The 11,348-nt window shown below is 55.3% G+C and overlaps 2 protein-coding genes across 2 annotated transcripts; both read left to right on the top strand.

The window, feature by feature from the left end:
- Positions 1-43: 43 nt before the first annotated feature.
- On the top strand, positions 44-9,151 carry PUNSTDRAFT_145761 (clathrin-coated vesicle protein; the record flags this gene model as incomplete). The annotated part of the gene is made up of 25 exons (XM_007386986.1): positions 44-82; positions 137-220; positions 270-508; positions 543-591; positions 649-708; positions 763-918; positions 968-1,696; positions 1,752-2,762; positions 2,812-3,180; positions 3,230-4,498; positions 4,550-4,781; positions 4,829-5,115; positions 5,167-5,606; positions 5,665-5,774; positions 5,823-5,954; positions 6,010-6,169; positions 6,235-6,391; positions 6,443-6,671; positions 6,731-7,505; positions 7,574-7,863; positions 7,918-8,107; positions 8,166-8,258; positions 8,322-8,757; positions 8,818-8,993; positions 9,109-9,151. The coding sequence occupies 19 exons, from the start codon at positions 44-46 to the stop codon at positions 7,000-7,002; spliced, it is 6,024 nt and encodes a 2,007-aa protein (XP_007387048.1). The 3' UTR covers positions 7,003-7,505; positions 7,574-7,863; positions 7,918-8,107; positions 8,166-8,258; positions 8,322-8,757; positions 8,818-8,993; positions 9,109-9,151.
- A 217-nt stretch (positions 9,152-9,368) lies between these two features.
- PUNSTDRAFT_137345 (uncharacterized protein) lies at positions 9,369-10,289 on the top strand (the record flags this gene model as incomplete). The annotated part of the gene is made up of 5 exons (XM_007386985.1): positions 9,369-9,420; positions 9,479-9,564; positions 9,621-9,659; positions 9,870-10,090; positions 10,184-10,289. The coding sequence occupies 5 exons, from the start codon at positions 9,369-9,371 to the stop codon at positions 10,287-10,289; spliced, it is 504 nt and encodes a 167-aa protein (XP_007387047.1).
- Positions 10,290-11,348: the final 1,059 nt, after the last annotated feature.

Genomic DNA, 11,348 nt, shown 5'->3' with positions numbered 1-11,348 from the left:
ATACGCTGGCGTACCAGAGGATCTCTCGAGTCTTGCATATACCATGGCCTCCAAGAAGACCGATTTTGATGCCCTGGACGAGGTGCGTAACGGCGGTGACGTTCTGGCCGACACATGCTTCATGGTGGCCTGTTAGTCCCAACTTGCCGAGGATGGTGGTGAGAGGTATCTATTTCAGTGGCTCTCTGCGACGGAGAACGCTCTCAAAGACAAGTCCACGGTGCGCACATTACGACATATACGTTGTGGTACAACTCACAGGCTGGTAGGATGCACTCAAGTCCATTCAGAACGATGCGGAAGCAGCACTCGTCAAGGTTATAGCTGCACCGGCTCCCTTTCCATCCCCAGGACGCCCGTTTCGCAATGCGGTATCGAGATGTTTGCTTCATATCTACCGGACGGGAGAAACCAAGACGCTATATGATACGATTCAGACGTTCCTCAAGATAGCCGGGGACGTGAAGGCGTTCGATCGTGACACCCACAAGACGCAAGTCTGCAGAGCGTGCTTCATACTTCATTCATTAACAACTGCTCAGAGCTTCCCTGTATTGTGTCGGTGAACTAATGGCGGAATTCGGGACCCAAGTACGCTCGTATATGCATACGTAGCCCTTCTTCCTTCACTGACGTTCGACCTCGCAGGTCATGTCCCTCGTGTCCGAGGTAGTGAATATAACAATCAAGATATACAGATCGAACAGCGTACACATCCATCTCAACCCTCGTAGCCTATTTGCCTGATCTTTCCTTCTCCAGTCAACACTTCTACGATATCACGCTCTCATTGCGCTCGAGAAAACTATATCTTCGGCGAAGCGGGCAGTCACGGAGGCTACCTCTAGAGACATCGTGAAGTATATGAGGCAGGGACTAAATGATAAGGCATTGGCGGTCCAGAGAGCCGCTTCTGATGTGAGTCAATCGCCGCTTCATCCTTCTCCAGTAATTCATGCCTTCCCAGGTTCTCATTGTGATGCATCCCGAAGGCGAGACACAGATTACTCCAGCTGAAGTCGAGTCCTTGGTCACGCTATGCGTCAAGTCGCTCGACGGCGCCGATCAGCTTACAAGATGCTCCTTGTCTCGTCTTGTAGGACATTTCCTTGCGCTCACACAACAGCGGTTGGTTGTGGTCGTCCCGGAGCAGAAGAAGACCAAAAAGAAAGATCCGAAGGCCGGGGAGGAGGTCGAAGACGATGATCCTCCCCCTGTAGTCAAGATGGATCCTGAGGACGTGAAAACCATCCTGACACCTGTTGAAATGCTACATCAGCTCTCAACGCCTTACAATAAACTGAACACTACCCGGAAAGCTCGCATTGGCATTTTTGACTTCTACGCCGCGACGCTCACCAGACTTGGATCGCAATTCGTGGAGCGAAACTACACTACGATTGTCCAGCATTTCATGTCGGAGTTAGTCACGCATGCACGCAGCCTAAGCACCCGCTACGAAATCCTCCTGGCTCGCAGACTTATCGGACTGCTGCTGAGGGAGCTCATAGGAGATCGATTGCTGAGCGAACAGGCGCAAATCACTGCGATTCAAGAGCTGTCTAGCACTTATCTCCGGAAGTGGCCAGCCCTGATGCCTGGGCAGGTCGCCCCTCCATCGCAGGTCCTGACGATTGCGCTGAAGGAAGTTGGAGGGCTCCTAGAGCAACTGGGAAATGCACCTCCACCTGTTCAGGTGAGCCATTGCTTGCCGCATACTTACAGCGATCGCATTCTAACGAGTGCTGTAGGAAGCTTTGGCAGAACCCCTCGTCACTCTCCTGGGTCATCCAAGCCATACTACGCGGGTGCATGCTGCGTGGACGCTGAAGCGCCTCTGTCACGCCGCTCCGCTTCGGTTGCCCAAGGTCGTCTTCAGCGTTATGGAATTGTTGCAGCGCGATATCACCTCCATCACGTCCCCAGCTGCACCCTCCGATATCGACACCCGAACTCTGGGCCATGCCTACGGTCTGTCAGCGCTCATCGCAATCATCGCAGAACAACCGCTGTATGTCTCGTACGACATCAGCGTGAAGGCCCTGGATATGGCTACGCTGCTGTTGAAGCGCGCGGCCGAACATGACGTGAAGGTGGCTGGCGTCGAAGTCGAGGTTGCGTGGACGATGATAGCCTCCCTGATGGCTCTCGGGCCCAACTTCGTTCGTGCGCATCTCGCCCAGCTCCTGGTCCTCTGGCGAAATGCCCTACCAAAGCATACTAGCAAAGACGCCATGAGCCGAAGCGTCACTGAATGGATGTTTTTGCTCCACGTACGCGAAAGCGCGCTCGGCGCTGTCCTCAATTTCCTGAGGTACAATGCCAGCCTCGTTACCTTGGACGTCGCTCGCCGCATCTCGTCCTTATTGGCGAATGCTTTGTCCTTCGCCAACACATTCATATCGCAACCCATTGAAGAACCCCCCGAAATCGGTTCGTCCAAGGCCATGAACTTGAGGACTCGCGAGACGCTCCTGCGGCGCCGCATATATCAGTGCTTCACTGCGCTCGGCTTCTCTAGCATCGCCGAATCGACGCAAGCCAGCTTGATACAGTCGACAGTGTCCTTATTTGCCAGCCCGGAGGGATATGCTGGATCATCCGTACAGGCAGCCATTGCATCGTCTTCTGGCTCGTTCACGTCCATCTGGCAAAGTGTGGATGCGTATGCCTATGGCCTCACAGGCCTCGAGACCGAAGATCGAGCGACAGCATCTGCTCGTCTCAACCGCGATACAGTCGAGAATCACCTCGATGAAATGGTGCGTAAATATTATTATCATCATGTCCCTCGACAAACGATCCCCGTAGCTACGAAAGCCCATCTTGACATCAAATGAGCACGACACACTCGGCCTCTGTCAAACAAGAGATGGCTCCGCACACGGTATAGACACCCCACCGCCCGCTACTGGGGTAGTAGATGCAGCTATCGAACTTTTCGCGCAAATACTTCCTCTGCAGGATACTACAGCCTGTGTTCGTGCCGTTACTCAACTGCTTGACTCTGTCAAGTCCCCTAAACTAGAAAGAAACGCTGGGCGGAAAGCTGCAGTTTCAGTCAATGCCGCGATCGCGATACTGATGTCACTACGGGTTTCTGCCACCTTGCCCGCGAACCAAATACGAGACAACTTGTGCAGTGCTCAAGTAACCACGGCGCTGTCGCCTTTCCTGAAGGCATGTGCGATTCTTATGAGCGTTCGACTGGCCTAACACGCTCCATCAGGACTCGATAGTCGAGGGAGACGTCACGCTGCGTGCAGCTGGCAGTGAATCCATCGGCCGCCTGGCCAGCGTCGCTGGCACCAGCTTCCTGACTGCCCAGATCAAGACCTTGGTCGATCAGGTCGTGAGCAACCGCGATCCATATGCACGTGCTGGATGCGCGTTGGCCTTCGGGTCCATCTATGAACATGTTGGTGGACTAGCAGCAGGCCCGCTGCTCAAGACAACGGTCAATGTGCTTATTTCGCTGGGCAATGATCCACATCCTGTCGTCCATTTCTGGGCAGTGTACGCGCTCAGTCAGGTTATCAACGCGGCGAGTCTTGCCTATGCCCCCTTCGTGCATAGCACCTTAGGAATTCTCCTCAAGTTATACACCCTCGAAACCCACGAACCGGAAGGTGGAACGCTAAACGCCTCGAACTTGAGCGGGGACCTTCCTGTCTATCAACCTGCATGCCAAACCGTCGACGCGGTCATCAATGTCCTCGGACCAGACATTCAGGAATCTAGTAGAACTCGTGCGCTCATCCTTGGCCTGGTTCAAGAATTTTCGTTGGAAGAAGATGAAGGCATCCGAGTGGAGGCCATCAAGGGTATCCAGCACTTCTTGATGTTCGCTCCGGAGCATGTACGCATACAGGAGTTTGTGCTGCAGTTTAGAGCGCATCTCGGCTCGTCGCGTCGCCCTCTCAAGCTGGCGTCGATCAATGCACTTTATCAACTCGTACAGAAGGATGCCCTGGCTATGTCGAAGATCGGTGGCGATCGACTGGTCGAAGAGCTTTTCGCGATGTTGGATAGCGACCCATCCATCGACGGAGTGCGAAACGTCATCACGAGTTGGCTTCAACAGACGGTCGTTTATAACCCGTCGGCTTGGATTGACTTGTGCCAAAGGATCATGTCACGCACGACGGCGTCGCAGCGAGCTGCTGACGCTGCCTCAAAACCGGGTGCTCTCCAAGATGACGAAGGAGAGTCACTTAGTCTGGGTACGACGGAGTTGTCATCTGGTGGGCAAGTCACGTCGCGTTGGAGGACCCAACTCTTCGCGTTGCAATGCCTGCATGCAATTTGCTCCACAATAGCATCTTCAGGAAGGCGAGAACATATAGATATTCCATTCGCACTTCGCCAGGGACTCTCGCCCAAGGGTCTATTGGTTACCCGAGTGTCAGATCTCATCAAGATGGCATTCACGGCATCAGCAGCCTACGTTCCAGATGTTCGTCTGCAGGGTTTACAGCTGCTGCGAGATGTCCTCGAAGTACGGCCCAAATTCAAAACACAGTTCGCGTACTGATACTTATTCGCATAGGTGTTCTCGAGGTCCCCCGATCCCGATTATGAGGAATCGCTGCTACTTGAGCAACATCAAGCGCCGATCACGGCCGCGCTCACGCCAGCATTCTCAGCCGACTCTACCCCCGAAATCCTTGCATCCGCGGTGAAGGCATGCGCCGTATTCGTGGGCTCCGGGATAGTCAAAGATGTTACAAGAATGGGCAGAATCCTTAAGTTGCTAACATCTGCCCTAGAGCAGTCGAAAGGTAATGTGCCGGTTCTTTGGTATAGGAGATTTCTTAAACTTGTCCAGAGGATGGGACCATCTCGCTGGGGGATGCTCGTGACTTAAGCCCGAACGCGTCAGTTATGATTCGCATAGCGACCGTTTCAGCTTGGGCAGAGTTGGCAGTTGCTAGCATGCACCAACCGTATCTGCTGGATGTCTTGAAGCCTCACCGCGCGACCTTGGCGTCCTCCTGGATAGCCTGTTTGCGCGATTACGCAAGCATTCAAGCTGGATCAGATATGTCGCAGGACGCTAGCTCCGTCACCATCGATGCGACTAGCTTCAGCCTCGGCAAAGATGTCTTCCTTCCGGTATGAACCGTCTCCTGACTTACTCACGATGACTAAATTGTCCTCGTGCAGTATTATCGAGATACTTGGTCAGTCATTTTGCACGCCGTGAATATTGCGATGCAAACACAGGACCCCTTCGTTCTCGCCGCTATCGATGGTCGCGAACCATCGGACGGCGTGGCTGCCGATAATGCCAAGGCTCGCGAGGATCCTGCAACTTTCTTCTTTGTGCTTTTCGGTCTGGCGTATGAAGCTCTAGCAACTTCCTCAGTCGAGTCAGCTGCTGGTGGCGCGCAATCGACTCGACAAACGTCCATCATCGCGTTGCAGGCACTAAAGTACCTCGTGCGCCCAGAGTACTCTGGAACTAGCTTCCTCCAGACACCCGCATTCCAGGAGCTGATCAGCCTCTGCTACCGAATCGCGATGACGGAACCACCGTCCGTACAGGTCCGTCTGGTTGGAATGGTAGCTGAGCTTGCATCGAGTCATGCGCCTCAGGTACAGAGGTACGTAGGCATACAGCTCGGCCCATAGTACCTTTCTCATCCCTTCCGCCCCTCCTAGCGCTGATCTGAGAGAGGGTTTCCCGTCAGGTATTGCGCATACGCATTGTCTGCGTATATGCGGTCAGGTGCTTCGCAATGCCATCCCAGGGGCCAATACTAGCATCATCCGTGAGTGTAATCCTACTATGAAGACATGTTCGCTGAAGCATTCCCCAGATGCCGATGCAAGTGCCACCGACCGGATCCAGTTAGTCAACGTAGGCTTTGACGCCTTTGCCACGGTGGCGTTGACATTTGGTCCCGCCTGGACAGAGGAACTGCGCGCTGTAGCGGTCTCCCTTTACAACGGTGAGTACTTCATGAGTCCGCAATTACAGTCAGGTTGAAAAACATACCCGGTAAGAATTCCTGAAAGAGGAGAATTCGCCTATCGACATCACCAGCCCGACTTTGCAGTCGCTTAAGAGCTTATTGGAGGTGAAGAGTGAGGCACCGAGCGGCAAGTATGACCGCGTCGCACATGCGATACTATCGAGCTGCTTAAGCAACATCGACCAGATGAGGTTAGTACGGCTGCATTTATCTGCGTTTGCGTTTGTAGCGCTTAGCTGACTGTCCGCTACAACAGGGGACGGGCGGGACCCGTGGTGTCGCGGAAGATAAAGACCAACTTGCTCGCAGCCGTGCTGATCTTGACTGTCGTACCGCCCACCGTCAAGGTTGGCAGGCCCGCCATTGAGCACTGCTGCTTCATCATCAGCGAGAAATTACTAGATGAGGAAGAGGTGTGCAGCCTCTGCTTTGGTATGCCTGTCGCGTGGCTCACGCATCAACAGGTTTCCCTTACGGCCGTGCATTGCGCCAAGACGCTCATCGTAGCCGCCTCGAATGGGAACCTCATGCTCCGGCATTGCACGAAGATGCTCCTTCCCGGTCTGGTGGAGTACGTTGCCCGCATCGCAACTGTGCTCGCGGAAGGTGGGGCCACCGACAAACACAGTGCGGGCGCGAGCGAGGTGGTCAAGGCATTCGCTGCCTTCTTCGCCGTCGTTCCCCCCGACCAGCGTGAGTAATGACTTCCTGAATCGCGGTGATCGACGCCATTGACCAGTCACTGACCACAGGCGCGTTGGCGCTCGGCGTCCTGCTCCCAACTCTCGCGCTCCTGCTCGACTCTTCCGGCCAGGTTCCGCCGACGCCGATACATACGGAAGTTGTTGCGCAGATCCTGGCGTTCGCTACGACCGACGCGGCCGCGTTCAAGGACGTGACTGCGCGTCTCGATCAGGCGGCGCGCGACACGCTCGAGACCGCGGTGCGACAAGCAGTCGGTTCGCGGGCCGCAGGTTCCGCGCAGCAGGCCGCAAAACCGCAGATCTCACTGCGGTCGTTCTGATCCATGTTGCTCCTGAACGAGTCCTAACCCCAGATATCGGTTGCGGGCGTGTTTGTTTTAGCTACGAATGTGGATGAGGATCGAGCATGTATTGAGTGTGGAACGAACTATGGAACAAGATAAACACTGATACAGTGGTCAACATGTACTGCGTACAACTGAGCTTCGCAAAGTAAGGACGGAACGTAGTCAAGACGCCACGATGCGAACTATGTACAGGGCCCATCGGACGATCCAAGAGCTGTTGTGAGACGAAGAATATATCAGAGAAACAAGGGCCAAGAAACCGGTCAGATATATGACACAACATCGAGTAGCGAATAGATATAGGGATAGATATCATGATGATCATCGTCATAGGATCATAGCAATGAGGCTCTTGGTATCGCGGCAGGCTCGCTTTATGCTCGCCGTTTGGAGAGCGCCTCGGAGAAGGCGAGCGCAACGATGAGGCCAGCGGTGAGAACGCGAAGGCGAGGACCCAGGACGTCGATGCCAACAATCTTCATAAGAGAATCGAGAAGATGAAGTTCAGAGACGGACGGCGACAGAATACGGATGAATGGCGCACCTGTGATTCGAGCTTGGCATACGGGTACGCGATGTCCGCTACGAGGCGGACGATGGATGCTGTCAACGCGTCGAACGGGCGGACTACCACGGTTGTCTTCGGTACAGGCTCGGGAGACGCGAAAAAATTTTGGCGGCCGGCAAGGGGTGGTACCGTGCGATCGAGGCGCACGAGCGCGTCTTCGTGGTCTATTTCGCCGGCGGGGGTTATTGCGCGACGGTGTAGCCGAGGCGAGCCAGGGCGCGAGGCCGACGGCACGGTATTGTACGTGTCGTAGGCGTTCCCCATATCTGCTCAGAGGGTGGCATTCAGTAGGAGCTGGCACGCGAGTGGGGATTACTCACGTTGTTGAGTGGGTTGGGACGGAGGTACGAACGAGCAGAAGAAGCCGCAGATGGCCGGCAGGATGAGGGCGGGAAACGCGCGGTGCCAGAGGATAAGCCAGAGCGCGCGCGTTTGGAAAGCGGCAAGCGGGGCGTAGGGCAGGCGGAGGTAATGTTGCTGGAGGACTTTAGATTCAGGGAGTAGGTGAACCTTCAAAGGAAGGGTATCCTGAATTAGAGGGGTAAAACGATACATGGAGGACGCTAACCTCAACTGAGGTCCAAGGAACAACGGCCACGAGGATGCCGATCAGCTCCATGAACGCGCTGAAAAGCCATATTGTGCGCGCGGAGGAACATAACTGACAAATTCACGGAACAATCAGAACGCCGTGACGCGAGGCGTAGGGACGAGAGGAGCATACGTCTTGCAGGTCCGCAAAAATGAGGGTCCCCATCCGCTGGCCCCTGCGTGCACGCGCGAGGATCTCTTCTGCCTGAGGCTGAACAGCTTCGAGCATCTTCGTCGGGCTCGCCGCGCGGGGTATGAGCGCACTCAGCTGCCCAAGCGCGTCCGCGGCGCCATGGAATACGTTTGAGAGCGTGTCCCTTCTGTCGTGATAGCCAAGCTCCTCGAGCGTGAAGCCCTCGAATTCTTCCTCTTCGGGCTGTACGTGGCGAACGGGCGCCGGAGACGCAGCCTGAGAAGGAGGACCGGACGGGCGGCCATTGAAGGGCGACTTGAGGAGAGAGGAGACGTGCTGAAGGTCGGCGGCGGGCGTCGCTGGGGCTGGCTGCTCCTGAACAGCCTCAAGGGCTCTGTGTCTCGCGCGTGAAGGTTTAGATGGCTCAGCGTTGACGCTGAGATGACGAGTGTTTGATTAGACGCGAACGGGTACAGACGAAGGATAGGAGACGGACGCAGGAGGTGGCTTGCTGGAGCCGCGGCGACGGCGAGAGTAGAGGCCGGCGAAGACGGGGTCGTCTTCGAGTTTGTCCTGGTTTGCGTCGAGGTGACGTTTGATCCTCGCCTGGAGCTCCTCCTTCGTGCCCCCGCTCTCGATCTTCAGGCTGTCCGCAATCTGTTGTAGATCCGCCTGCATTGCCGGAATACGGACGCATACACGAACGTTATAGTTGTTATTGAGAACAGTATCGTACGAGAACATTGTTAGAACATTTGTTTTGTGATAACGAGGGAGAATAACGCGCTTTTTTCTTGGGCTGCAATGCACCGGCGTACGCGAGGGGCGCCATGTCCGGGTCGGTGTCGGTGGGTGTGATCAACGAGCGTGGCCGTCACGTGCGCCGGCCAGACCGGAGATCTCGTCGCGACCTCGGTGGCTGTAGCGGTGCAGCAGTGCTCCTTGTCCTTGTTCCTTCCTCCTCGTCCTCTCGCCTGCGCCGGTCGCATCCTCGCCTTCGTGCCCCCTATTTGCTTCAGCTCTCGTCTTTGCAGTCTCTTGTCAATCATGCGCTCCTTCGTTGCCGTCCTCGCTCTTTTCGCCGCGCTTGCCAGCCAAGGTGCACAATCTGGAACAGTCATTCCGGGCTTTGCGCTAAGCCCTACGATATATCACAGCTATCGCCTTTCAGGTTACGTTCAACAAGGCGAACATCTCGCTTCCTCAACTGGTTACCTTCCAGCAAGGCGATGTCCCGTCCACGGTATGTCGCTCATCCTCGCTGTTCTAGCCTGTGAACTCAAACGCCCATTTCTCCAGTGCACGAGCCAATGCACCAATGCTAGCAGCATTGCGACCGTACGTCTCCCTGTCTTTCCTCGGCCACCCCCCCCTCTGCCGCCTGCTCTGCCTTTCTCTGCATCACGTATCTGCCATCTCTCATCCAATCCCACGTCGGCGGCAACTCCGCCATCATCGCATCGCCACCCCGACCACACCTGCGTCCCGTCATCCGTCCCGTTTCTTCGGCACCCGTTCGCTCACGCTCCGCTCGATCTGTTCCCGCAGAACTGCAACGAAGACAACTCCTGCTTGTGCTCGAACGCGACCGTGATGGCGGTCACCATGTGCGAGCAATGTCTCTTCAACGACCTCATCAAGCGCAACGTGCCCCAGCCGCACCCCAACGTCGGCTCTACGCCCGCCCTCACCGCATACAGTACTGCCTGCAGCTCGGTCGGTATCAACGGCACCGCCGCCCTCGCCGCCCTCGTCCTCCCCTCCGACTGGTGCGTCGTTCTTTCCGCTCGCGACCGATGTGATCCCCCTGTGCTAAAAATAGCTGATGTGCGCCCGCTGCTCTGGTTTCGAATTCACTGCAGGAACGGCCCCGTCTCTCTTGGCCTCGGGCTCGTCGGCGGCATCTTCGCGGTCGGTTTCGGCGGCATCATCGGGATCGCGTCGCTCCTCATCTTGTGCAACCTCTGAGGGAGCAGCGATTGGCGAGATTGAGGTTTATGTAACGGAGACCGGTGCCGGGTCGAGGTGGTGGAAGGCGACAGGCGATAGTACCTGATGAGCTGCGAGTTTCGATGGCCGCATTGTTCCTTTCTATTTAGCGCTCGGAATGCAAAGACCTTTGCTCTAGATCTTGTATAACATGTCCTCGCGCGACGGAGCCGTGAGGAACCAAAGGCTATTTCTTCCGTCCACAAGGCACCTTTCTCCGGCCTGGACACAACACGCGTGGGGTACCCGTAAAGATACGACTCCAGAAGTCCGCGTGTTGTGGCAGTCGTGCGCCGCCAAGTACAAGCCGACTTTTAGCCAAGTGATATTGACGATACTTCCGTCCCATTCGGATCAGAGATTGGGCGAAGCGACCCTCGTGAGAAGCTTCAAGCGAAAATCCTGTACTGAACGATATGTTACTTGCGTTTGTTCTGGTGAACGAGGGCTTCGCGATAGCCCGTGCGAAGGCCGTACTCGAGTTTGCCTTGAATAGTTGAAAAAGCATTGGATATGTGCCTAAGACTCAGCGTTGTCACCTCCAATCCGCCTGTAACGGTAGTATAGTAGTACCGTATACGCTTTGTAAGCCGCCGCGAGGCGGCATGATGCAATAGACCAAATACCGCATCCCATTGGATGCGGTCACTTACAACGACAACGATGGCGCCTCAACACCATATGGCGCCCAAATCACATTACTACGAGGCGTAGGCATATAAACGCCCGCTACTCTACCATGTACCGTATCTCTTTTGCTCAATATCACTCGGTTCTGTTCTGTTTCGGCCAAGTCGCGTCGTAGCATAGCATTACATAAGCTAGCTACTTTACACTTTTTTGAACACGCCGTATATTATTGAAACAAATCAAACGGTACATGAGAATGTCCGGAACACGTACTTTGAGAAGCGCGGGAGTCGCCATTGACGCCCAGAGAGTAGTAACCGAAGGCTATGAAGCCACTAAGAATAAGAAAGGGAAACGCCCTGAGCATAATGAAAGCGTGGGAAACGATCAATCTGATGTGGGAAACCT

This window comes from Punctularia strigosozonata (assembly GCF_000264995.1).
Source record: "Punctularia strigosozonata HHB-11173 SS5 unplaced genomic scaffold PUNSTscaffold_12, whole genome shotgun sequence".
NCBI classification, from domain to species: domain Eukaryota; kingdom Fungi; phylum Basidiomycota; class Agaricomycetes; order Corticiales; family Punctulariaceae; genus Punctularia; species Punctularia strigosozonata.
The sequence above is the reverse complement of the archived record's forward strand: the minus strand, read 5'-3'. Positions and strand labels throughout refer to the sequence as shown.